Genomic DNA, 27316 nt, shown 5'->3' with positions numbered 1-27316 from the left:
CAGAGGGAGACGGAGCGGGGGGCACGAGGAGAGGTGGAGAAGATCTGTATACCACACCCTTCTTGGCCAATCCGGGGCGATCAAAATAACTAGGGCCCGGTCTTGGCGAATCTTCCTCAGAACTCGAGGAATCAAGGGTATGGGAGGAAACGCGTAAAGGAGATGCGAGTCCCATCTCAACTGAAACGCGTCCCCCGAAACTCCCTGCATCGGATACTGGAGACTGCAGAATGACAGGCAGTGAGCGTTCTCGTGAGTGGCAAACAGATCCACCCGAGGAGTTCCCCACATCCGAAAGACGCGACGAACCACCTCCGGATGAAGCCTCCACTCGTGGTCGGCGGAGAACTGCCGACAGACTGTCTGCACGTACGTTCAGAACCCCGGCCAGATGATTTGCCATCAGACAAATCTGATGATCCTGAGCCCAGGACCAGAGACGCAGAGCCTCTCTGCAGAGAGGATGCGATCCCACTCCTCCCTGCTTGTTGACATACCATATCGCGGTAGTGTTGTCCGTCAGGATTTGAACCGACTGACCTCGAAGGGAAGGAAGGAAGGCCTTGAGCGCCAAACGTATCGCACGCAATTCCAGAAGGTTGATGCGAAGCAACCTTTCTTCTGGAGACCAAAGACCCTTGATCTCCAGATCCCACAGATGAGCACCCCACCCTAAAGTGGATACATCCGTTATTACTGTGGCCACCGATGGAGGTAGATGGAAGGGCTTTCCTTGAGACAGATTGCCCTCCACGCTCCACCAAGACAGATCCGCCGCAGCTTCTCTGGAGATCCTCACAGACTCCCTGAGATCTCCTTTGTGCTGATACCACTGCCTGCGGAGGCACCACTGGAGCGCCCTCATGTGCCAGCATGCATGGTTGACCAACAGAATGCAGGAAGCAAACAGACCGAGCAGGCGAAGGACCTTCAGGACTGGAACGACCGCTCCATTGTAAAATAAAGGAATCAATTCCTGTATGTCGAGAATCCTCTGTGGAGGCGGGAATGCCCGACACACCGTAGCGTCCAGAACCGCACCTATGAACAGGTTGCGCTGAGAGGGCACCAGGTGAGATTTGGGCACGTTTATCGAGAAACCCAATTTGTACAACAGCTGAGTTGTATCCTGCAGATGATAAAGCAACTTCTCTGGCGACTCCGCTTTGATCAGCCAGTCGTCCAGATAGGGGAAAACTGAAATCCCCGACCTTCTGAGATGGGCTGCCACCACTGCCATCACCTTCGTTAAGACTCGAGGTGCAGTAGTAAGACCAAACGGAAGGACCGCAAACTGATAATGTTGTGACCCTACCGTAAACCGGAGATACTTCCTGTGCGACTTCAGGATGGGAATGTGAAAATACGCATCCTGCAAGTCGATCGACACCATCCAGTCCTCCTGATTCAGCGCTTGAAGAACCTGCGCAAGGGTGAGCATCTTGAACTTCTCTTACTTCAGATAAAGATCCTGAGGTCCAATATCGGACGTAATCTGCCGTCCTTTTTCGGAATCAGAAAATACCGGGAGTAGCATTCCCTGACCCCACTCCTGCTCCGGAACCACCTCTATCGCACCTTTCTCTATTAACTTCAGGACTTCCTCCTGCAGGAGAAGACGGTGGTTCTCTGAGCAAACCCCTTGACAAGGAGGGTAATTTGGAGGGAATTCCCGAAAGGGAAGGGCATACCGATTTTCTACAAGATCTAGAACCCAAAGATCTGTAGTAACCGATTCCCAATCTTGTAGAAAATGGGTAAGCCGACCCCCCACAGGACCAACATGATCCAGAATGGCGGATCTAGGGCTGCTTTGTGGTAGTGGGAGGGACTGAGGAAGAGGAGGAGGAGAGCTGTCGGCCACGTGTGCAACCCCTAATTCTGCCTCTGTACCCCTTATACAGAGAACTCTGCTGTTGTTGCTGCTGGGGGTGCCAGTAAGAACGAAAGGATGCCGTTCCGAAACCCCTATACCTCTTGAACGAACCCCTCGACAGGGATTGAAGGCCCAAAGACTTAGCCGTAGCCTTGCTTTCTTTAAAACGTTCAAGTGCAGCATCCGCCTTCTTGCCAAAGAGTCCGGAGCCATCAAAAGGCAAGTCCAACAGCGTTGATTGAACATCAGGGGAAAACTCTGATGACTTAAGCCACGCACTCCTCCTAGAGTCAACAGAATACCCCATGACTCTTGCTACTGAGTCAGTTGTGTCCAATCCACTCTATCACCTGACGCGCTGCCCCCTGGGCATCTGCCAGGACCTCATTAAAACCAACCCTATCCTCCTCTGAAAGTTTTGGGCTAGTTGTTTCGCAGAATCCATGAGCGCATGTATATAGCGTCCCAAGAGGCAAGTGGCATTAGTAGACTTAAGAGCCATGCTGGCCGAAGAAAAGACCTTTTTGGCCGACTGATCCAATTTCTTAGCCTCCCTGTCACTCGGGACCTGGGGAAATGAACCTTTAGATCTCCCTGAACATGCCGCCTGAACCACCAGGCTCTCAGGAGACGGGTGAGAAGTTAAAAACTCTGGGTCCCCCGGAGCTGCCCTATACCTCCTGGCAATGATTTTTTAAATTGCCGGAGCCGAAAAGGGCTTACGCCACACATCCATCACTGGCTCTAGGATGGCTTTGTTAAATGGCAACAAGGGCTCAGAAACCGTAGTGGGAGAGTGCAGCACCTCTGTCAAAATGTTCGACTTGAATTCAGTAGAAGGCAAATGCAGATCTAAAAGTTCAGCTGCTTTTCTTATGACCGCATGGTATGGTGCCACATCCTTTGAGGGTTCATCAGAAGGAGGAGTAATCTCCCATTCAGGAGATAAGTCCAGACCACTAGCCTCTTTTAGCTGTTCAAAAACATCATCTGACTCCATAAGCTCTCCTTCTTCTACCTCCTTCATTAGGTACCTTGGTTCATCGATCACTCTTTGAGCCTCCCTCCTAGACCGGATTCTTACAACCGGCGTCGGCGGCGCCGCGATCGTATCCGACGGCGCCTGTGCCGGCATCGAACGTGGATCCACAGGAGCAGCTGGCGTCGAGCGAGGTCGAGTCGGCGCCGGTGAAGAAGGGTGCGGCGTCGATGTCCTCGGTGCCGGTAGATGCCAAGACGGCGTCGCCGGAAAAAACGGCATGAAGGGGGCCTGAGGATAGGCTTGAGGCACCCCCAAACTGAAGGCCATAGGACCCGAAGGTGCACCAGCGGAGTGCATTGCTCTTGAAAATACCCCGTACATTGCATTTAGATAATGCATGGGGTCCTGACCTGGTCCAGGGAATGCAGGATACTGATCAGGCATCAACGGACTCGGGCCAACAGGCGCCGACGGTGGAATCTGCAGGCCGAAGGCTCACCCAGACCTGGATTCTCTTCAACCGGAGCCGGGGACGGAGCCGGAGATGGAACCGGCGTCGGAGATGGAGCCGGCGTTGGAGCCGGAGCCAGAGAATGTACCGGTGAAGCCACTGGAGAGGAAAGGCCAACAGGTGAATCCGGAGATATAGAGTCCTTACGGCGTCGAGAGGGTGACTTCGACCTCGGAGCCGTACTCTTGTCCGAGTGACGCCGAGAGGAATGCCTCCTCTTCTTCTTGTGCTTCTTGGATTTTGAAGCATGCCCTTAAGTCAACTTAGACGCCGACCTCGACCTTCACCTCGTCCTTGATTTTCTCCGGCCTCTCTTCTCTTTCTTCATCCTCACGATGAACAGCTTCGCTTCGCTCTCCTTGAGTGCCTTAGAACTCATCTTGCGACAGCAAGAACATCCCTCTACATCATGGTACGATGATAGGCACCATACGCAGTCGTCATGTGGGTCCGTGATGGACATATGCTTCCCACATTCACGACAGAGCTTGAATCCTAACTTCTTTGTCGACATCTTCACATTAGACGACAAAGAAAAGCAGTAGAAAACCAAAATAACAGTGAAACTACAGATAGAGATTCCCGAAATCCGTTGGCATCGACGGCGCGGAAAAAAGCGAACTGACGTCATCACGCCGACGAGGTCTTCTTATGGAGCCGGTGACGTCAGCGGAGTCGCGAGCGGAGCCGGTGACGTCGTCTTCGACCTCATCGGCGTGGAAAGCTACAAAAGTTTCCGAAAGTTGCTGGCGCAGGGGATATTCACAAGGTGAGGAATCCACTGGCAGATGTATCCATCAGAATTAGTGGTGTAGTAGATAGTGGTACATGGTGACAGTGGCATAGAGTGCGGCAGAGTGGCATGGGGCGCAGAGTGGCATGGGGCGCAGAGTGGCATGGGGCGCAGAGTGGCATGGGGCGCAGAGTGGCATGGGGGGCAGAGTGGGGTGGGGCAGAGTGGGGTGGGGCAGAGTGGGGTGGGGCAGAGTGGGGTGGGGCAGAGTGGGGTGGGGCAGAGTGGGGTGGGGCAGAGTGGGGTGGGGCAGAGTGGGGTGGGGCAGAGTGGGGTGGGGCAGAGTGGGGTGGGGCAGAGTGGAGGGGGCGCAGAGTGGGGTGGGGCAGAGTGGGGCGTGGGGCAGAGTGGAGGGGCGCAGAGTGGGGTGGGGCAGAGTGGAGGGTGGGGCAGAGTGGAGGGTGGGGCAGAGTGGAGGGTGGGGCAGAGTGGAGGGCGGGGCAGAGTGGAGGGCGGGGCAGAGTGGAGGGCGGGGCAGAGTGGAGGGGGCGCAGAGTGGCATGGGGGCAGAGTGGAGGGGGCGCAGAGTGGCATGGGGGGCAGAGTGGAGGGGGCGCAGAGTGGCGTGGGGCGCAGAGTGGGGTGGGGCAGAGTGGGGTGGGGCAGAGTGGGGTGGGGCAGAGTGGGGTGGGGCAGAGTGGGGTGGGGCAGAGTGGGGTGGGGCAGAGTGGGGTGGGGCAGAGTGGGGTGGGGCAGAGTGGGGTGGGGCAGAGTGGGGTGGGGCAGAGTGGGGTGGGGCAGAGTGGGGTGGGGCAGAGTGGGGTGGGGCAGAGTGGGGTGGGGCAGAGTGGAGGGGGGCAGAGTGGAGGGGGCGCAGAGTGGAGGGGGCGCAGAGTGGAGGGGGCGCAGAGTGGAGGGGGCGCAGAGTGGAGGGGGCGCAGAGTGGGGCGTGGGGCAGAGTGGAGGGGGCGCAGAGTGGGGTGGGGCAGAGTGGAGGGTGGGGCAGAGTGGAGGGTGGGGCAGAGTGGAGGGTGGGGCAGAGTGGAGGGGGGCGCAGAGTGGAGGGTGGGGCAGAGTGGAGGGTGGGGCAGAGTGGAGGGTGGGGCAGAGTGGAGGGTGGCGCAGAGTGGAGGGTGGCGCAGAGTGGAGGGTGGCGCAGAGTGGAGGGTGGCGCAGAGTGGAGGGGGCGCAGAGTGGAGGGGGGGCAGAGTGGAGGGGGGGCAGAGTGGAGGGGGGGCAGAGTGGAGGGGGGGCAGAGTGGAGGGGGGGCAGAGTGGAGGGGGCGCAGAGTGGCATGGGGCGCAGAGTGGAGGGGGCGCAGAGTGGAGGGGGCGCAGAGTGGAGGGGGCGCAGAGTGGAGGGGGCGCAGAGTGGAGGGGGCGCAGAGTGGAGGGGGCGCAGAGTGGCATGGGGCGCAGAGTGGCATGGGGCGCAGAGTCGCATGGGGCGCAGAGTCGCATGGGGCGCAGAGTCGCATGGGGCGCAGAGTGGCATGGGGCGCAGAGTGGCATGGGGCGCAGAGTGGGGTGGGGCAGAGTGGGGTGGGGCAGAGTGGGGTGGGGCAGAGTGGAGGGGGCGCAGAGTGGGGTGGGGCAGAGTGGAGGGGGCGCAGAGTGGAGGGGGCGCAGAATGGGGCGGGGCAGAGTGGAGGGTGGGGCAGAGTGGGGCAGGGCAGAGTGGAGGGTGGGGCAGAGTGGGGCAGGGCAGAGTGGAGGGTGGGGCAGAGTGGGGCAGGGCAGAGTGGAGGGTGGGGCAGAGTGGGGCGGGGCAGAGTGGGGCAGGGCAGAGTGGGGTGGGGCAGGGCAGAGCGGGGCAGAGCGGGGCAGAGCGGGGTGGGGCAGGGCAGAGCGGGGCGGGGCAGAGCGGGGTGGGGCAGGGCAGAGCGGGGCGGGGCAGAGCGGGGTGGGGCAGGGCAGAGCGGGGCGGGGCAGAGCGGGGTGGGGCAGGGCAGAGCGGGGCGGGGCAGGGCAGAGCGGGGCGGGGCAGAGCGGGGCAGGGCAGAGCGGGGTGGGGCAGGGCAGAGCGGGGTGGGGCGGGGCAGGGCAGAGCGGGGTGGGGCGGGGCAGGGCAGAGCGGGGTGGGGCGGGGCAGGGCAGAGCGGGGTGGGGCGGGGCAGAGTGGGGCAGAGCGGGGCGGGGCAAAGCGGGGTGGGGCGGGGCAGAGCGGGGCGGGGCAGAGCGGGGTGGGGCAGGGCAGAGTGGAGGGTGGGGCAGAGTGGGGCAGGGCAGAGTGGAGGGTGGGGCAGAGTGGGGCAGGGCAGAGTGGAGGGTGGGGCAGAGCGGGGCAGGGCAGAGTGGGGTGGGGCAGGGCAGAGCGGGGCAGAGCGGGGCGGGGCGGGGCAGGGCAGGGCGGGGCAGGGCAGAGCGGGGCAGGGCAGAGCGGGGCAGGGCAGAGCGGGGCAGGGCAGAGCGGGGTGGGGCGGGGCAGGGCAGAGCGGGGCGGGGCAGGGCAGAGCGGGGTGGGGTGGGGCGGGGCAGGGCAGAGCGGGGCGGGGCGGGGCAGGGCAGGGCAGAGCGGGGCGGGGCGGGGCAGGGCAGAGCGGGGTGGGGCGGGGCAGGGCAGAGCGGGGTGGGGCGGGGCAGGGCAGAGCGGGGTGGGGCGGGGCAGGGCAGAGCGGGGTGGGGCGGGGCAGAGCGGGGTGGGGCAGGGCAGAGCGGGGTGGGGCAGGGCAGAGCGGGGTGGGGCAGGGCAGGGCGGGGTGGGGCAGGGCGGGGTGGGGTGGGGCAGAGCGGGGTGGGGCAGAGCGGGGCAGAGCGGGGCAGAGCGGGGCAGAGCGGGGCAGAGTGAGGTGGCACGGGATGGCATGTAGGGACACAGAGCGGAGGAGCATAGAGTAGCATGGGGGGCGCAGAGTAGCATGGGGGGCGCAGAGTAGCGTGGAGGGGCGCAGAGTAGCGTGGAGGGGCGCAGAGTAGCGTGGAGGGGCGCAGAGTAGCGTGGAGGGGCGCAGAGTAGCGTGGAGGGGCGCAGAGTAGCGTGGAGGGGCGCAGAGTAGCGTGGAGGGGCGCAGAGTAGCGTGGAGGGGCGCAGAGTAGCGTGGAGGGGCGCAGAGTAGCGTGGAGGGGCGCAGAGTAGCGTGGAGGGGCGCAGAGTAGCGTGGAGGGGCGCAGAGTAGCGTGGAGGGGCGCAGAGTAGCGTGGAGGGGCGCAGAGTAGCGTGGAGGGGCGCAGAGTAGCGTGGAGGGGCGCAGAGTAGCGCGGAGGGGCGCAGAGTAGCGCGGAGGGGCGCAGAGTAGCGCGGAGGGGCGCAGAGTAGCGCGGAGGGGCGCAGAGTAGCGCGGAGGGGCGCAGAGTAGCGCGGAGGGGCGCAGAGTAGCGCGGAGGGGCGCAGAGTAGCGCGGAGGGGCGCAGAGTAGCGCGGAGGGGCGCAGAGTAGCGCGGAGGGGCGCAGAGTAGCGCGGAGGGGCGCAGAGTAGCGCGGAGGGGCGCAGAGTAGCGCGGAGGGGCGCAGAGTAGCGCGGAGGGGCACAAAGTAGCGCGGAGGGGCGCAGAGTAGCGTGGAGGGGCGCAGAGTAGCGTGGAGGGGCGCAGAGTAGCGCGGAGGGGCGCAGAGTAGCGGGGAGGGGCGCAGAGTAGCGGGGAGGGGCGCAGAGTAGCGGGGAGGGGCGCAGAGTAGCGGGGAGGGGCGCAGAGTAGCGTGGAGAGGCGCAGAGTAGCGTGGAGGGGCGCAGAGTGAAGTGGTATGATGTAGAGTGGTGTGGTGTAGGATGATGTGGCGTACAGTGGCATGGTGTAGAGTGGCATACGTAAAGGGGCATAGAGGGGAGGAATGTAAAGGGGAGGAGCATAGGGGGAGGGGCGTAAATAGGAGGGGCATAGAGTGGAGTGTCAAGAGTGGAGGCGCGTATAGTGGCATGGAGTAGTGTCAGAATGAAATGGAGTAGAGTAGAGTGGCAGAGTGGAGTGGTGTAGCATGGAGTAAATTGGTCTAGAGTGAAGTGGCACAGAGTAGAGTGGTGGTGAGTAGAGTGCTGTAGAGCGGAGTATCGTGGAGTATCAGAGTGGAGTGGCACAGAAAGGAGTATGGCAGAGTAGAGTAGCGTGAAGTGGAATAGAGTGGTGCATAGCAGGGTGGTATAGCGTAGAGAGGAGTAGAATGCCACAGAGGGTAGTAGAGTGCCGTAGAGTGTCATGGAGTAGAGGGTGTGGTAGGACACTGTCATTATAGACAAAACATTTTCAACTGAAATGACCATTACATTTGCACAGACATACAGGTTTACTGATAAAACTGTACGGCGCACAAACAATGTGTGGAAACGGCATCACCTAGTGTATCGCTGATATTTGATCGCATTAAAATTGTTACCAACATATTTTAGAATTGTAAAAATGTGCTTCATTAGTGCTTTCCTATATGATATGTTGTGAAATATTTGCACAGTTCATTCACACACATTTAAAATTAGGTGTGCTAGAAAATAACATTTTACAGCCTTCCACCAGCACACCCCAGTATCCAGCATTATTGTCACATAAATCCTCTCACTTTGAAGTCTGAGAAAGAAAAGTAAACACTAACTCCCTTGGAAGACAGAGCTAGACATTTGACCTCCATCTTTGAATGCACAGCAAACGTGTCAAGATAAGAAAGAGAGCATTCATGGAAATATACAGTTAAAAGGCTATGCTCCACGGGAGGGATAAAGACATACTGGAGAGCCTAAAATAAATAAAGCCAGCAAACAGAAAGCAAGCAACTGTGAGTTACAATACACAAAACGAAAGATAAACAAAGGGGGGAATGCATTCCCAGGAAAGCTTTCCAAATGTTCCCAAGAAGTCTCTTCAAACCAGACAGCGCAGCTTTGACCATAAAAAGCTCCAATTTAATGAGTCAACAAGTAGGGGGCTGATCGGGGTGAAGACAGCCAGTCTGTAAACACCACACACTCTGCCAAGTCCAAGAAAGATGTCTCTCATCCAAATGCAGCCCATTAACCCCAAGATGGCCTGAACCTCCATTCAAGACCCATTATGTAAAGTGGTGTACCGTGCCATTTTAAAGCTAGGCCCACTTCGAGCCTGGCAAGTTAACCAGAAAAGGCAGGAAAAAACAAGTAGGAAGAAGCACCAAGTCTGCCCAAGAAGAGAAAATGTAGAAGCACCACAATCCGACAGTGGTGCCAACAGGGTCGAACATGAGGTTCTCCTCCCTCAAGTCTGCTTTGCACCATGCAGGTGCAGCTCTCTCATGAGCAGGAGGCCTACGCAATTCCAGGCCCCAACAATGAGAATCTGCACAGTGACCATGGAAGTCCCACCCTCTCTGCCCTTCATCTTCCACATATCTGGCTGTTCAGGGCATCTTTGGTACAGCAGCTGTCAAAAGGTGAGATCAAAATGCGACTTCCCTGTTTGGGCCTGAAAAAGGCCATTCATTATGCTCCATCTTTTTATATATCTATGCTATCTAATTATGCCAAGAGACAGCATCCTCAGTACCAAGAACAACGCTGGAACTAAAGACAATATATTCAAAATCGGACACACTCCTTAATAATGGTTATAACCCATGTTGGAAATATTGAAATATGTAACACAAGTAAAATGCTACTTACCAGTATGCATCTGTTCTTGGCATGTAGAGCTGCAGATCCTCACACTTGCATTAGATCGCCATCTGGTGTTTGGCTCGGATGCTTGCACGTTGTTGTTGTCTTGGAAGAAGTCTTTGGAGTTACGAGATAGGCGACTCCTCCCTTGGACGATAGTGCACATGGGCATCGACTCCATCCTTAGATTGTTTTTCGCCATGATGCGAAATGATGGAGTTAGTAGAAAGAAAAAGATGTCTGTGTGTATATCTAAGTAAGATAGAACTGTAACAGATCAGGTGGCAGGGAGGTGGGTGGGCGTGTGGGGATCTGCAGCTCTACATGCCAAGAACAGATGCATACTGGTAAGTAGCATTTTCCGTTCGAGGCATATGAGCTGCAGATCACACTTTTGCATAAACTGTACAGCAGTATCTCCCCTAGCGGTGGTCACCTGTATCGGTTGCAGTAGTTTGAAAGAGAGTTTTAAGAAGCTTGGCCCACAGAAGCTTGCTGCTTGGCTTGCACGACAACACAATAGTGTTTAGTGAAGGTGTGTGTTGTAGACCATGTTGCTGCCTTACAAATGTCTTCTAGGGGAATGCTTCCTAAGAATGCCATAGAGACCCCTAGTTTGCGTGTGAAATGCGCCCTAGGGGGAATTGTCAATGTGCGTTTCACTTTCTGGTAGCATATTTGGATACATTTGACGATCCACCTTGCAATCCCAGCCTTGGAGATGGGATTACCCTTATGCGGTGGGGAGAAAGCTACGAACAGTTGTTTTGTTTTGTGAAAGGATTTGGTTCTGTTAATGTAATAAAGCAGGGCTCTTTTTACATCTAGGGTGTGTAGAGCTCTCTCCGCTACGGAGTCCAGGTTTGAAAAAACACTGGCAACTCCACTGATTGGTTAAGATGAAATGGAGAGATGACTTTAGGAAGGAATTTGGGGTTTGTTCTCAGAACCACCCTGTTAACGATGTAATTGTAAGAATGTTTCTTGTATGGTTAAAGCCTGGATCTCACTTACTCTAAGAGAGGTGATGGCAATAGGGAAAGATACTTTCCATGTGAGGAACTGCAGTTCGCATTTACGTAAAGGTCCAAACGGGGGTCCCATGTGCCTGGTAAGAACAATATTTAGATTCCACACTGGAGAGGGTGGTAACCTAGGAGGAATGATTCTTTTCAGGCCCTCCATGAAGGCTTTAATTGCAGGGACTCTAAAAAGTGACAAGTGTTGTCTGTTTTGCAGATAAGCAGCAAGTGCTGCTAGATGTAACCGTATGGATGAGTATGCTAGATTACATCTTTACTAGTGCAGTAGGTAGCAGATAATATTCTGGATGGAGGCATCCAGTGGATCAATATGGTTGCTGGTGCAGTAAATGGCAAATCTTTTCCATTTTGCAGCATAGCAAGCTCTAGTAGTAGGGTGTCTGGCTTCTTTAATGATGTTCATACAGTCCGCTGATAGGTTAAGGTAACCGAACTCTAGGACTTCAGGAGCCAGATCGCCAGATTCAGTTGATCTGGATGTCTGATCTCTCCATGGTTCTGTGTTAGCAGGGATGGGGACAGGTGTAGTTTTTGGTGCGGAACTAGTGAGAGTTCCAACAGTGTTGTGAACCACGGTTGGCGTGCCCATGTGGGAGGTACTAAGATTAGTTTGAGAGGCTGTTGTCGGAGCTTGCGTACCACTAGTGAAATCAGTGGGAGTGGCGGAAAAGCATACGTAAATCTGCCTGACCAGTTCACCCATATCGCATTGCCCTTGGGCAATGGGTGTGAAAACTTGGCGGCGAAGGTTGGGCATTTTGCGTTTTCGTGATCTATGTCTGGTTGGCCCCACATCTGGAAAAATGGTAGAAGAACTTGGGGATGCAGTTCCCATTCGTGAATCTGTTGTGTTTGTCGACTTAACAGATCCACAATCTGATCGTGAACTCCTGGAAGGTGTTCGGCAAGTAGATATATATTTTGTGGGATGGCCCATCTCCAAATGTTCTGTGCGAGCTGGGACAGCTGCAGAGAATGTGTGCCTCCTTGTTTTTGTATGTAGTACATGGCTGTAATGGTTTCCGTCCGGATTGGGACAGCTTTGTTTTGTACATGTACTTGGAAGGATTTTAAAGCTAGAAGTATTGCTAGTAGTTCCAGGTGATTGATGTGGAGCACTTTTTGTTGAGTGGTCCACTTTCCTTGGGTTGTATGTCGGAGGAGATGGGCTCCCCATCCTGTGAGTGATACGTCTGTCGTGAGCACTATCTGTCGAACAGGTTCGAGGAACGGCTGCCCTTTGGACACGTTTGTGTTCCACCACTGCAGAGAGCGATGTGTGTGGCTGTCTACCAACACCAGATCTGTAAGTTGTCCTTGAGCCCGATTCCACTGATGTGCTAGACATTCCGGTAAGGGTTGCATTTGAAGTCTTGCATAAGGTACAATAAAAATGCAAGATGCCATCATGCCTATGAGTTGCATGAACACTCTAGCTGGGAGAGAGTGTTGGGCTTGAAATGTTGTGATGAGGGTTTGTATGCTGGCTATCCTGGCTGGACTGGGATATGCTAGAGCTATGGAGGTGTTTATTGTGGCCCCAAGATATTGGTGTATGTGAGAGGGCTGGAGATGCGACTTGCTGTAGCTGACCGTGAACCCCAAGTTGTGTAATGTTTGGATGGTCTGGTGAGTGTGTTGAACACATTGGTTGAATGACTTGGCTTTTATTAGCCAGTCGTCTAGATATGGGAAGACATGGATCTGTTGTCTTCTCAGATGTGCTGCTACTACCGCAAGACATTTTGTGAATACTCTGGGTGCGGTGGGGACTCCGAATGGAAGGACTTTGAACTGATAGTGTTGTCCATCCACTACAAACCTTAGATACTTCCTGTGAGCAGGATGTGTGGGAATGTGGAAGTAAGCGTCCTTGAGATCTAGTGTGGCAAGGAAATCGCCTTGTTGCAGCAGCGGGAGCACTTGTTGGAGAGTGATCATATGAAAATGATCCGAGTGTATATATACGTTGAGGGGGCAGAGGTCGAGTATCTGTCTTAGAGACCCATCCTTTTTGGGTATTAGGAAGTACAGCGAGTAAACCCCTATTCCTTGATGTTGTAAGGGAAGAGGCTCTATTGCGTGTTTTTGAAGCAGTGAGAGAACTTCTTGTTTTAGGAGCGTGAGATGATCTGTGGACATTGGACGCTGCTTGGGTGGTGTGTGTGGGGGGGGGGGGGTGGTAGCTGTAAGTTCCAGGCAGTAACCCTACTGGATAATCTGTCTTACCCACTTGTCTGTTGTGATGGAATTCCAGACAGGTAGGAATTGCAATAATCTTCCCCCGACCGGAGTGGAATGGTCTGGGGGAAGCGGAGGGAAGTCACTGTTTTGTAGTGGGGGAGGCGCGAGTGTTATTACCTCGGCCTCTTCCTTTGTTATTCCCTCTGTATCCGCCTCTAAAATATCCTCTATTGGGGGATGTTTGTGTAGTGGCTTTAAACAAAGAGGAGGTGTCTGCACCCATGTTTCTGGAGGCTCCTTTATAGAAGGAGCGACGAAAGGAGCCACGTGTTTGTGGAGACTGTAACTCTACCATGGACTTAGCAGTCGCAGTGTCTTTCTTCATCTTCTCAAGTGCAGTGTCTACAGCCGGGCCAAAAAGTTGCTCTTGGTTGAACGGCTGGTTGAGGATGGTAGTCTGGACCTCCTGCTTAAAGCCTGAAATGCGCAGCCAGGCATGTCGTCTAAGTAGTACACTGGTATTGATGGATCTAGAGGCAGTGTCTGCCGCGTCAAGTGCACATTTAATTGACGCGTTTGAAATTAGCTTGCCCTCTTGGATGAGATCATTTGCTTGGGTTTTATATTGGTCAGGCAAATGTTGTAATAGGGTTTCCAGTTGGTCATAGTGGGCCCTATCATATCTAGCCAGCAGTGCTTGCGTGTTGGCTATGCACCAGTGATTGGCTGCCTGTGCAGCTACCCTTTTGCCAGAAGCGTCTAGTAATTTGGATTCTCTATCAGGGGGTGGCGCATCCCCAGAGGTTTGTGTGTTGGCGCGCTTTCTAGCGTTGGAAACTACTAGAGAATCCAAAGGCAGCTGTCCCTTAATGTAAGCAGGGTCTTCAGGGACAGGTCTATATTTCTTATCGATTCTAGGGTTAAGAATCCTGGCACGTACAGGATCTTTGAACACTTCAGGGGCATGCTTAATTACTCCCTTGATCATTGGCAATATTTGCATGGTCTTTTTGGACTGATCGAATGTATCCAAAAGGAAGTCCTCCTCTGCTGTGTCTGAGTGCATTGTGACGCCGTGATAAACTGCAGGCCTATTAAGCAGTTGTCCAAAACCAATATTATCATCTGGGGGAGATGGTTTTGAGGGGTATGGCAGGGGGCTTGGGAGGTCTGGTAGATCTGTTGGGACAGGGTACTCCCAATTGTCTTGTGGTGGGTCGTCTGGATCTGTAAACGGGTATTTGGGTCACCCCCCCACCCCTTGGTCATCATCATCACCTGGAGATGGTGCATGTGGTGGAGAAGTTACAGGCAGAGGTGGTGTAATAGATTTAGGGAGAGGAGGTGGGTTAGAAGGAAGTACAGGAGAAGAAGGAGGCATAGATGATGTAGCAGAGTCCTTTTTCACAGGCACTGGAGTGGCAGGTGCTGTGTCTAACTTCCTCTTCTAACATGGCACAGCTGTGACATGTCCTGTTTCAGAATTAATATAAATCTTTTTCTGCTTAGGATCGACAGGATCCGGGTGAAAAAGTTCCTCTTCCTAGGGAACCGCCTTCGGTGTAGATTTTTTCAGTTCCGAACATGGCTGGTGTTGAGTTTTATGGTCTTTGGCCTTAGGAGGCGTGGTAGAGTCCTTAGGCTTGTCTTTTGGTTCCGAGGGTCTTGGTTTCGGAGCCGAAGCAGGATCTTTAGGCTTGGAAGCGTTCAAAGCCGGCTTATCCACGAATCTCGATTTTTTCGGGGACGATTTGTCTTTGGAGGTGGAAGGCGTCGGAATCGATTTCAGAGCCTTGTGTTCCTTTGGCTTCGGTGCCCAAGGCGCCGGCGGGATGATTACGTGAGGTTTGCTCGGTCCCAAGCTACCAGAAGGCTAGTCTTTTCCTTCAGAGCCGGGCCCGGATGCGGTGCTTCGTTCGCGACTGGGGCCAACAGGCGAAGTCTTGACCAGTGCCTTCAGTTTTGGTGGTGGGGTTGGGGTTCGGGTAGGGACAGTAGTACTCACTCGTTGACCAGGAGTGATGGGGTCGTCTGAGTCGTCTGCCTCTGACACAATTTTGAGAGCTTCGGAATCTTCTTCTGGGACATCTGGGCCTTTGTCGAAGATGTCCTCTGGTTCCGGAACGGATATCTGCACCATGATGTGATGTTGAGCCCTTTGATCTCGAATAGTCTTCTTCGATCGAAAGGATACGCAGGCTGGACAGCTGGACTCGTGTTCAGGTGAGAGGCACAGGTTGCAGACCCTGTGATGGTCACTGTGCGGGAATTTTGCTCCACATTGGGGGCATTTCTTGAATGGCGTCCTTTCCATGAGCCGTAGGCCTTACGGCGTGGATAGGCCCTGCAGCCCGCGTCGACGACCGGAATTGAGCCGATGAAAGGCGCATCAAAGATGAAGATGTTCGAAGTCAATCCGAAGAGTTTGTGGAAGTTTTGCGCGGCAAAAAAGTTTGGAATGGAGATTTCGAACCGGAGCGCAAAAGTTGCATTCGAACCCATTGGCGGGAAAAAAAAAAACAATCTAAGGATGGAGTCGATGCCCATGCACACTATTGTCCAAAGAAGGAGTCACCTATCTCGTGACTACAAAGACTTCTTCCAAGACAACAACGTGCAAGCATCCGAACCCAACACCAGATGGCGATCTAATGCAAGTGTGTGATGTGCAGCTCATATGCCTCGAACATAATTTATTTTACTTAAATTCATAGGAACATTCATGGTTTTTGGTACGTGCAAGCCTTTGCTAATACCTATATGTGTAGGTTTGAATCTAAACATACTAACACAACAGCAACAGATCACAGGATTTAAAATGTGTCAATGTACATTGATGACATCTTTTTGATTTGGACTAAAAAAAAAAAATTAGCTACTATTCTGTATCAGTCAAAATTTGGAAAAGATCACATTTACCCACAAACTACATTAAACAAGCGTTCATTTACTAGATGTAAGATCAAAAAAGAATATGAAAGCTTTCGCCTTTCAAAAACCAGCGCTGTTGGCAGACAGACAGACGAGAGGGGGGAAAGGAGGAACATTGAGAAAATCTATGGGAGACAGAATACCCATCCTGCACCCCACCCCACCGAGACAGTGATTAGGATATGGAAAAAGGTTACTAAATGGAAGGGCTGGGAATATGGAGTGATGCTGGCGACGGCCCTCTGGGATTCAGATATACTAGCTGATCACATTTGAAGAAATTTGAAGGGAGGAAACAATGAGATTTCCTGAGCATCTCTAAAATGGGGGCTGTATGGGTGCAGAGGGCTAAGATACCCTTTGCAACACTTCAGGTGCAATACTACCTAACAAATGGACAAAGGCCTTGATACCTGCATGTGAGCTGAGCTCTCGCCATTTTTGGGGAGCAGCTACAAGACGTGGGGAGAAAACACCATTGGAATATCGGATATTGACTGCCCCTCTTCATAAGCACACCAGTTCACAAGTCTATAGTGCACTGAGTGTCCACAGCTAGGCCTCCCTACAGTGTTTAAGTGGAAGCTGGGAGCAAGCCCTGGATCTGTTGTAGGATACAGATTAGGGGGAAGCGTGCAGATATTACACTACTATTACAGGTTGGATGGCAGGTAACTGCCTGAGGCTGAACTCGGATAAAACCGAGGTGATGTTTGGAAACAACCCCAACTTTTGGACTCCCTCTTGGTGGCCGACCTCACTGGGGTCTCTCCCTATCCCAGCTAAGAAGGTCAAAAATTTGGGGATCTTGTTAGATGAGAAACTTTCCAGGGGAGCCCAGGTCAATGCGGTAGTTTCCAAAACAGGGTACGTCCTAAGAACAGTGAAAAAAATCTTGAACCTTCTGCCCCTAGACTGTCGGAAAAACCGTGGTTACGGCCCTGGTTTTATCAAGGCTGGACTACTGCAACAGTTTATATTTAAACATACAGCAAAAACTGTTGCACAAGCTTCAGATGCTCCAAAATGCCGCGGCTAGACTCCTTACAGGTACCCCCAAATTTGCACCAATCTCCAACGTGATAAAAAAAACTGCACTGGCTCCCGGTTGGGAACCGGGTTCAGTTTAAATCACTATGCATGGTATTTAAAGCTCTGCATGGAGAGGGGCCTGACCATCTTAAAAGGCAATTTCAATGGTATACCCCAATGCGCACGCTCTGATCGTCAGAAGCGAAATTGACCGCAGTCCCGTCAACAAAAAAAGCCCTTTGGGGCGGCCGAAGCGTCACGTTCGGTGATGGAAAGGCCTGGAATAAGCTACCTTTTCATTTGAGAAATGCCAATAACTTGTTAAGTTTTAGAAAGAATTTGAAGACTTGGCTTTTCGATAAATAACTCTCCCTGCCCTGGCCTTGCCTATAGAGAAGTAACCAGCGCCAGGAAACCTTTGGGTAATCGTGCACTTTAAAAATCGCCTTAACATAACATAACATATTATAGCAAGTTGGCTATTTGGGTGGAGTTCAGTTTAGTGCAGCTCAAATATTTCACTGCATTTACTCTATTAGGACCAGGTTGTTCAAAATGGGAAAGGCATGTGATAATAAATGTTTGAGGGGATGTGGCCGGGTGTATACGCTGCTTCATATTCTGTGGGACTGTTATGCGATTCAACTCTTCTGAGCCCAGGTTGGTCTCCAGATAAAGGGGATCAAGGGGGGAAATATTGACACTCTTTGGAGTATCTGTGCGTGCTACAAATACAAATAAATAACACAACATTTACCTTTTTTCTGCTTTGGTGTTGCCAGGGACCTGGGGCCACTAACTCTCCCAAGATACACAATAAAGTGGTGCAATTTGACCCTGATGGTGACAAGAAGGGACACTGTGCACCTATGGGGCACCGGCCTCACCCGAAATAAAGCAGTGAGTAAATATAAAGGATTGATGCATGCAAGGGGAAGAGCCTATATACACAGTCCCTGGATGTCCAATTTTTTTAAATAAAATATGGAACCCCTGGAAAGAAGTCAGGGACTCTGGTCCTTAAACTGTGTAGCAAAGAGAACTGCTGGTGCCTAAGTGGTGAAGGGGAGAGGCGGACATTTTGGTGGGGGAGGGGGTAAGGGGTAGGGAGGAACGCTTCTGGTCTGTATGGACTTTTTGTTAAGAGACTGGGAAAGGCGAATCTTCAAGTTTGTGTACTGGATTAAATTGTTGATATGGAAAAATTAATAAAATGTTTCAGAAAATAAAACAAAAAATATGGGAGATGAAACACAGAACCTATTCCTTTAACTTAATTATTAGGACTCCATTGTCAGTCCTTCTATCCTAAGAAAAGAAAGAAATTCTTCCATAGACTCAACTAAAAAGAAGCAAAATAATTGCAACCAAACCCGAACAATTTGAACCGTTGGACTGTTTCATGACAGCATATACAAGGATAGAGTGGAAGAAATGACACTACTTAAAGGCAAAAAAAAAAAAAAAAAAAAATAAATAAAAAAAAAAAAGAAGAAGAATAAGAGACAGGTGATAATTTTCAGATACTTACAACAGGGCAAAAAGCTCAAAGCATGATTTCAAAACACTGGAGCATTTTGGTTGGAGACACATAAAAACCTAAGATCTACGTTTGTGGTGCATGATGGCATAGATAAGAAGCAAAAGCCTTAAGTAACTATGAACCAAAAGAAAGTGCCCAGCGTCATTACTCTCAAGAGGACAAACCCCAGCCACAACTGCATCAGCTGCAACAATATAGTCAAAAGCAACTTGGTCCATCATCCTTATATAGGAGAATGGATCAAACTGACACATCCCTCAACCTGTGACATTATATTTGTGTGTATCTGATGAAGTGTCCTTGTGGCCTGGGTTAAGTAGGCCAAACTTAACGAAAAATAGAAATCAGGGTTTCTGCTTACAAAAGCACGAACAGAAATAAAAATATCCAATTGGGAGTGGCCAACGCAGTTAGATGAAAAGGAACAATTATGGTGCCAAATAGAGGTCACACCCTAGAAGTCTTAAGAAGGGGGCAGAAACAAAAGATTAGTAGACAGAATTTTTTTATATATAAAAAAAAACGATTTACTTCAACTGTGTGAATGACAATGTATAATAATGGCCATCTTATAACCTTCACACGTAATTCTCTAGATAATACACATTATAGAACCACTTTGGGGCTTGCAGGTCATGAGTCTTTGTTTTATACTTGTGCAACTTGATCACAGGCTTGCTAAATATAAATGAATTTTGAGATTCCCCAGATGAAGCATTGTTATTCCTGCAGGACTTGGGAGTCCAACTTGCAGTCTGAGATTAGAGTGCAGATCACTCCTCGTTATCTACATAAACCTTTCAACTTGAAACCAGTCCTCACTCGGCTAAAAGGCCTCTACCATGATGCGGAAACTCACTTCCCATGTGGACACAATACCTTTCAGGCTTTTCATTGTTTATATTTTCACCCCCCTCCCTTTTTTTATGTAACTGCCATTAGAAGCTGTGCACGCCTCTTATATCGTTTCCAGACACGGGATTGAAATCTCTGAAGTATCACCACTTTAGATCGTCATGGGTTTTCTGCATTACATTAATTCCTTTCCAGCATGGTAAATAGAAGCTGCTTGCTGTCACATGCCTCCCTGCTGCCAGAATGCTTACTCGGAGTAAATTCTTTCTGACTGCCAGCCGCACCACCCTAATAGCCAGCACCCTCGGCTCACTCCGACGAACTGAGAATGGCAGAGCCAGCAAGTCTACATGCATGATACATACCTGCTGCCTTGATCAGCCTGTCAGTCTTTTGATTCACACAGGCAGAGCCAGGCCCAGGTACTGCACATACAATGGATATCCCAGCTCATAGGTTTGTACAGAAGCCGCTCATAAGTTTGAAAGGAAGCCACTAAGCAGTTTTATTGTCATGATGTTTTATACTAATACCAAACTCATGGACATATGCCTAATGAATGTGGTATACTCTTGGAAAATTGTGAATGCCAAGCAATTGTAAATCGATCCAAAATGCTTGGTGCTAAGGTCCCCTTGCTGGACCCTTTTGGTACACGTTTTCTTTTATATGACCATAGTTTATGATTTATGCTTGAAGGAGTTAATGTTAGCCTGATCTCTAGATTTCATTTATGCACTTCTGTTATTCAGAGATACGTCTGATTTCTAGCATATTTTCTTTATTTTTTTCTCCACAGAACCGCAGATCAAATACCCCTTGATGAAGAGAGATCTCAAAATTCATTGGGAATTGTTTAATTAACACTTGATTACTTACTATTAATAACATTGTTTTAGCACACAGCAAATATATAATTAGTTCAGTACTTACATCATCAATTTAAATACAGAACCTACCCAGGTCCAATGGGATGCACAGCGCTGTGCCAACACAACAAAATCTAAATGTTGGACACAATTGTGTCAGAGGATCAATTCGGTACAGTCAAGGTCAGTACTGTGAGGTTACTGGTATGCCACAACTCTGAGAACAAGTAATCAAGTATGCAATATTTCATCAACCTAAGGGTATGCTGTTCCAGATCAGGTAATGATCACTACATGCTACTGCTACTTAACCACAGGAGCTCATTTTCAAATGACCTACTCCACCCTGCACATAATCCGAACCCCAGTGAGTCCCCAAACAAATAAAACCTTAGCGCTTCCTCCCCAAATACTTCTCTGCTTTACCTCTATATTGAACCACATACTCTTATCTACCCATAATGTTTTTGTTTTTAGCAGGAGCTGAAAGATAGCAAACTTCAGACTTCCTCTCCCTCTCCTGACTAGTATCCCTACTTCTGTTATATTGAAGATACTGGCAGGCCTTGATTTCAACCAACTCATACAACCCTCTCGTCCCTTCCAGTCTGGCTTCCAAAACCTTTACTCAACATAAGCAACACTCATCTTTATCGCTAACTTTATTTCCTCTACTCACGACAATAACCTATCTTCTAACCGCATTCTTCTTGATCTATTTAAAGCATTCAACTGTAACCCACACTGTATGCCTCTAAACATTTGCCAGTAAGGGCATAGCTCTTCATTGGTTTTCATCATAAATATCAGAGCACTCTCAGTGGGATAGGGCTCTAAGAAATATTCACCACCCACATTTCCTCACTCCAATTCTCTACAATACCTCACTTGGGGACTTCAGCTCCTCTTTGAGCTTCTCATCACTACCTTCCCTCACTCTACCTCCAGTTTAACATGTACTGCTTTACTGTAATTCAAAAACAGATGGCCCTCAGCTTTCTTATGTTGAACTCGTCCAAAAGCGACCCTCTACTTACTCCTCCTCCTCTCCCACATCCACTGCATCACCTAACTCAGTGGTATTCAAATTTTGTAATGCTACGCCTCCCCCCAACCCCGGTGAGAGGAACAAAATCATCAGGCACCCCTCAAAATTGTTCCCAATTATTCTATTAAATTGGCAATGCCTAAATAAGTCTAGACCTATTTAAACACTGTATTTTTAAAACGGTAACAGAACTAAACCGCAATCAAATACATGATTGCCAAACATACTATTCTGGTCAGGCAGACCTTACTATGGTGTAAAGGTATTCACAGTGAAGTTATTAGAAACGGGGGATGGGAGTTTGAAGAATATTTGGAGTTCCTTCCCTTTTGACACACTCCCAGCTAGGATAGACATGAAAAACGAGGTTAGTGATGGCGCAGTACAGAGCGACTTACTGCCGCTCATATTTTTCCGCTTAAAACAAAAGCATAATAATTCTTTTGGCCAGAGCCTGGTGCCCCTGGGATTACTTGACCCCCCCCCCCCCCCCCGCGGGCCCACCTACCAGTTTGAAGTCCCTGACCTAACTATCTACTTCCCTCTCAGCAGTTTGACAATCTTCTCTTCAGCTAGAAATCTTGATTTTACATACAGATGTTCCTTCCAATTTGTATCCCTTTTGACAGGTAGAGGTGAGCATAAACAGATATATAGGCAATGGAAGTACGTGAATGAAGAAAAGAATAATTCAAGCGCTATGACGTTGAGGAAAATCAAGTGTGGAATGAAAGCAAATGGAAAATTACTTACACTAAGGAAACAGTAAAAAAGGCAGAAGATTGATCCACACATTGCCGCAGAGGGTTAGAAGTAGAAGGGAGGTACATATTGATACTAATCATTGTAAAGTCATGCTTTGAAATGGGAAGAAGTATGTGGAGACAAGGTTAAAAATGGATGAACGTAAGGTTCACGAAGGTGTCGGACACAACCATAAACAATCATAAGCAGTTAAGAATATTCTATGCATGGGCAAGTTAATACATAAAGTGTTGGAATGCATTTAGAGTCATTATCCCACCCTTCATTACCTGAAGTATGTCTCTGTGTCGCTGTAACGTGTGCATCAGGGCCGCATTCAAAGAAGCCGTACCTGGATTGCTGCTGTACTCTGCCATCTTGTCATTCAGCCCAGTGAGCTAGAGAAAAGACAGCATGAGAAGATCCATTTGCCAAAGAAATTGCTAGTAATTCACACTGGCAACTACACATTCACTACAGCCACTCATGAAAGATAGTGGTGATAAATCCATTTTATCTTAATACACATAAGTGGAAACTGATGACACCACCATGAACCCATTTAATCTCCATAACATGGACCATCATACTAAGCAAACAAGGATAACTGAATGGAGAGTAACAACCCATTCAATCCACCTTCAATGGATGCAAGCTACAAGAAGCCCTTTGTCATCACTATACAAAGGATAAAAGCAACACAAACTGAGGTCCACAATACACGTACTGGCTCCATGAACTTTTTTTATTCAACTTATACAAGATAAACTGATAAACAGAGAACATACATCGCCATTCACACAATTATACGTGGCCATAACAGTCCATATAATTAGACACTGTGATATTGAACTAAACTTCATTTTTGTTTCTAACGTCAAGTTGCTTCATGATACCTTTGCTAAAAGCTGCTCTATCTCCACTGCCATGGTTTCAAACATTCGGTCTTGGGTGGATCCATTCAAGAGGGGAGTTGTGTCAGAGCTGAAAGACAAACAAGAGAGGTTATTTTAGTCTGAATAAAAGATAATTCATTGAATGACTCCTCATTTAACAATATTTTGAAATTGATTTAGCTTTGCAAATTTGCAAGCAAACAAAACCACAAAATGTGATTGTGAGAAAAAAAACGCAGGCATAATAAAAAGTAACTAATCCTATAACAACGAGAAGACAAAGCGCAATCATATGTTCCATGCCTGCTATGTACTATGCTAATTGGTATTTCTTTGGATTCTAACAGTGCTTACACATGTTGGGATCACAAAACCTAAAATAAAAAACACCCTCTACTCTTTTTCAAGCTTAGCTATGGCAAGAGAAGTTCCACAGTGAATCAGTTATTCCTATATAGCATACACTGAACTGAATCATCCAAGCATCAGGTGCTTATCCAAATGAGTATGGAGGTTAAAATTATAAATAAGAATATACACAATGAACAAATAATTAACTCTCTATAAAAATATGTTTTACTAAAGGGGTATAAAGTTATTTATAAACATGCATTAATTACCTTACAAATCCCTGGAGGATTTGGGTGAACCTCATAGTTAGGTCTCACGAAAAACCTCATTGAGGTGGACGTTTTTAGTGCCTGTAATGTAGTGTAGTGAGTAGCCCTCATTGTTTTGGGGATCCTGAAAGGCTCTATGTTGTTGCCTTTGATATGTGTGCGTGGGGTATTTTCCCTGAAATGGGTGAACCTCTTAGACTGGGCTTAGGGACAAAAAAAAATCTCATTGAGATGGACGTTTGTAGTGCCCTCATTGACTTTGCTATTTCTGTGTCCTGTCTAATTTTTTCTAACATTTAGTCCATCTAAGGCCCAAAAAGGTGTTCCCCATTGAACAGAATGTAAGAATGTGTTGTTGCCTCTCTGGTTTAAACCCTGGCACTCTTAGCCAGGCAGGCATTCGAAGTAATTTATACCTCTTGAAGCAGTGTCAGCTGCTTCAAGTGTGCAGCGCATGTATGCATTTGAAATGATCTTCCCTTCCACTAATAGTTCGTCCCCTATTCCTATATGTTTCAGGCAAATGCGGCACGAGTGCTTCCAACTTTGCAAGGGAATCAGTCATACCTTAACAGCAATTCAACAGAATTGGCACTAACCAGCGAGTCTAGGCACCAACAGCAGCTTTTTTCCCTTACTGAGTATATACGCTTACTTTCTTTATCTTGAAGTGGGGCATCCATGTTGTTTGCACAGACACCCTTCACTGGATGTATGAATCACTAGTGAGTCCGGTGGAACCAGACACTTTATGTAAATGGGGGCCTCAAGGAAAGCATACTTTTATTTCTATCTGTGGAGTGAATACACAGACTCTAATAGGATTTTTCAGGAGCGGATTACATGAGCTCCTTTAACACTGTAAGCAACTGAGCACTACACTTTTTGAAAAGGTCTCGACAAGGAAATAGTCTCTCGTTCACAATGTGTAACAAGACATTTTGAGGACGAGCCGCTCTCCGAATTACAGCAAGGTTTGTTGTTGTATCACCCAGGGAGATGGTTTTACAGGATAAGACTCAATGTCTTGATCCTCTGGAGGATCTACACTGTAGTCCTCCCATAGGTCATCATCTGTGCTCATTGGCTGGTCGTAAGGGTCTACGTCTACATGATGCGGAGTAAGTAGGCCCCTCTGGTGATTGTTTTAGAGGTAAGTGAGGCAGTGGCAAACTTGCCCTTGGTGGTGGTGAAGGAGTTGACAAACCTCAGTAATATTAGCAGTTTGGTAAGGTGTTGTATGCACTTTAGATGTGTTATGTCCAGATTATGGAGGAAGATCATACTCCATCTCCTCCTCAAATGTTAGCTTTCTCAATTTAGGAATGGGATTTAAGCGTGGACACTAATGGTCCCTGTATTGGGCTGAATTAGAAGACGTTTTAGCTGAGCGTTGGCTTCGAAGCTGAAGATGGCTTTTTCAACATTGAAGGGGGGGGGGGGGGTCTTTAAACCCCACAGGGTTCTTCAGCTCCAAATGCGTTTGGGTCTGCTCTTTCGGCTCTCATGTTTTGTCTCAGCTAAATGGGGATTAGAAGGCAGTAGCGGGCCTACAAACATTCTTTTGGCTTTTACTGGGCTAGAAGCCTGACTCCTGGAGTGGTGCTCCTCATCAACATACTGTAGCTTTCGGAGTATTTTGTCCTCATCCTTGGATCACTACTCATGGACCTTGGTGTCTTTCACGTAGATAGTGTGTATTTCTGCTGCGCAAAATGCTTGTGCTCCTCATAGATCTTCAATGACGGTATTTCGGGCTGCGCGATATCCAGATGTTTTGAGGCTCTGAAGACCTGGCAATTCCTCCAAGACATAGGTTTCCAAAAATGTCCGAAGTGTCTTGACACTACATCCTCGAATGCGCCCAGCGTTTTTCTTTTCAGTACCTTTTTAGGTCTCTGCCTGACGTAGGCAGCGCATGCTCGTCATACGAAGCTTCTTGGAATCGATACAATTCCAGAAGCCTCGTCCCAGCTCCGCCTTAACTTTTGATTCGTGCGTGTTGTTTTGCGTCACAAATTGTGCCAAAGGCAGTGCAATGATTGCACTGCAGGCATGTCACTCCCTTATTGTTGTCACCCTGTCTCCTTTTATCTACGCCCTGCAGAATTGGATCTTTTACCCACGGTGTTACACTAGTGCCTTTATTTACTGGGGAAGCACTATTTGTTTCCCCTTCCGTCTGTCTCTCTGAGACACAGCTGCTTGTTTACAGCGGCTGCCTGGCCAATCTGTTTTTCTGCCAGGGTATGTTTGAATGCATGTGTGAGACAGGTTTAATTCTGCGATCAGGAGTTTGCGCAGGGATTGTAGTGCATAGCTGTGCAATGATGATCCCACTCCAGATGTTTTACCCTGGCAGATTTCAGCACGTCTAACCTGATGGAATTTAACAGGGGAAGTAATAAAAAATGGAATTTCGCACTTTAAACACCGATTCGGAGTGTGAAGACTCGTTTCCAAATCAAGAACTTGGAATAGGAGGTATTAATCATACACGATTCATACCGCAGCCCGGGCAGTGTTTTTCTTTACTGGGGAGGTAAATAGGGTACGGCACACTTCTATTAAGGTTGTCAGTGTCTTCAAAGTACTCATTCTCTACCACACTCTACGACTCCCACTCTCCCACTCACTGTCTCCCTCTCTACTACTCACTCACTCTCTACTACTCACTCTCTACTACTCACTCTCTACCTCTCTACTACTCACTCTCTACCTCTCTACTACTCACTCTCTACCTCTCTACTACTCACTCTCTACCTCTCTACTACTCACTCTCTACCTCTCTACTACTCACTCTCTACTCACCCTCTCCCACTCTACTACTCACCCTCTCCCACTCTACTACTCACCCTCTCCCACTCTACTACTCACCCTCTCCCACTCTACTACTCACCCTCTCCCACTCTACTACTCACCCTCTCCCACTCTACTACTCACCCTCTCCCACTCTACTACTCACCCTCTCCCACTCTACTACTCACCCTCTCCCACTCTACTACTCACCCTCTCCCACTCTACTACTCACCCTCTCCCACTCTACTACTCACCCTCTCCCACTCTACTACTCACCCTCTCCCACTCTACTACTCACCCTCTCCCACTCTACTACTCACCCTCTCCCACTCTACTACTCACCCTCTCCCACTCTACTACTCACCCTCTCCCACTCTACTACTCACCCTCTCCCACTCTACTACTCACCCTCTCCCACTCTACTACTCTCACCCTCTCCCGCTCTACTACTCTCACCCTCTCCCGCTCCACTACTCTCACCCTCTCCCGCTCCACTACATTCCTCCACCTCCCGCTCCACTACATTCCTCCACCTCCCGCTCCACTATTCCCGCTCCACCTCCCGCTCCACCTCCCGCTCCACCTCTCTACACGCACACACGTATATATATGTATATATATGCATTTATATATATGTATGTGTATATATCTACATATATAAACATATATATACACATCTGCATATCTATATAAATACAAATATAAATGCATGCATATACATATATGCATACATATGCATGTTATGTACATGAAACTTTGAAAGACACTAATAAAAGCAAAGCTAAAAAGCCACCTAATTACAAACAGAATTGCTTTAACTTAAACGAGGGCGAGACCTGTTGCATTTTCAATGCTTGTTTGCATTTGAAAGCTTGACAAAAGAAGATCTACAACTTATGGTGGTTTGGAGAGAAACAAGAGGTTATAAACCTCGTACTTGTTAGACTAGGGATACTTCAAATTACAATGAGGGCAGGAACAAAAGGAAGGCCACCCCATTTACCCACATTCTCAAATACACAGTCCTTGATTTTTATTAATTTCTTTAAAAGAATTTTGGTTGTAGATTTCAAACTATACATTTGATTTGTTACTG

At 49.4% G+C, this 27316-nt stretch overlaps 1 protein-coding gene across 1 annotated transcript in view; it reads right to left on the bottom strand.

Moving 5' to 3' along the window:
- Window positions 1-27316, bottom strand: part of GOSR1 (golgi SNAP receptor complex member 1) — a 396735-nt gene that overhangs the window by 309480 nt on the left and 59939 nt on the right. The window contains exons 3-4 of the mRNA XM_085649246.1: window positions 22802-22889; window positions 22196-22303 (exon numbers count right to left, since the gene is read on the bottom strand). Coding sequence (XP_085505372.1) covers window positions 22196-22303; window positions 22802-22889 — 196 coding nt within the window. The remainder of the gene's footprint in view (window positions 1-22195; window positions 22304-22801; window positions 22890-27316) is intronic.

The sequence above is a fragment of the Triturus cristatus genome, chromosome 3_2 (genome assembly GCF_964204655.1).
Source record: "Triturus cristatus chromosome 3_2, aTriCri1.1, whole genome shotgun sequence".
Taxonomy (NCBI): domain Eukaryota; kingdom Metazoa; phylum Chordata; class Amphibia; order Caudata; family Salamandridae; genus Triturus; species Triturus cristatus.
This window is presented reverse-complemented; position numbering and strand designations above follow the sequence as displayed.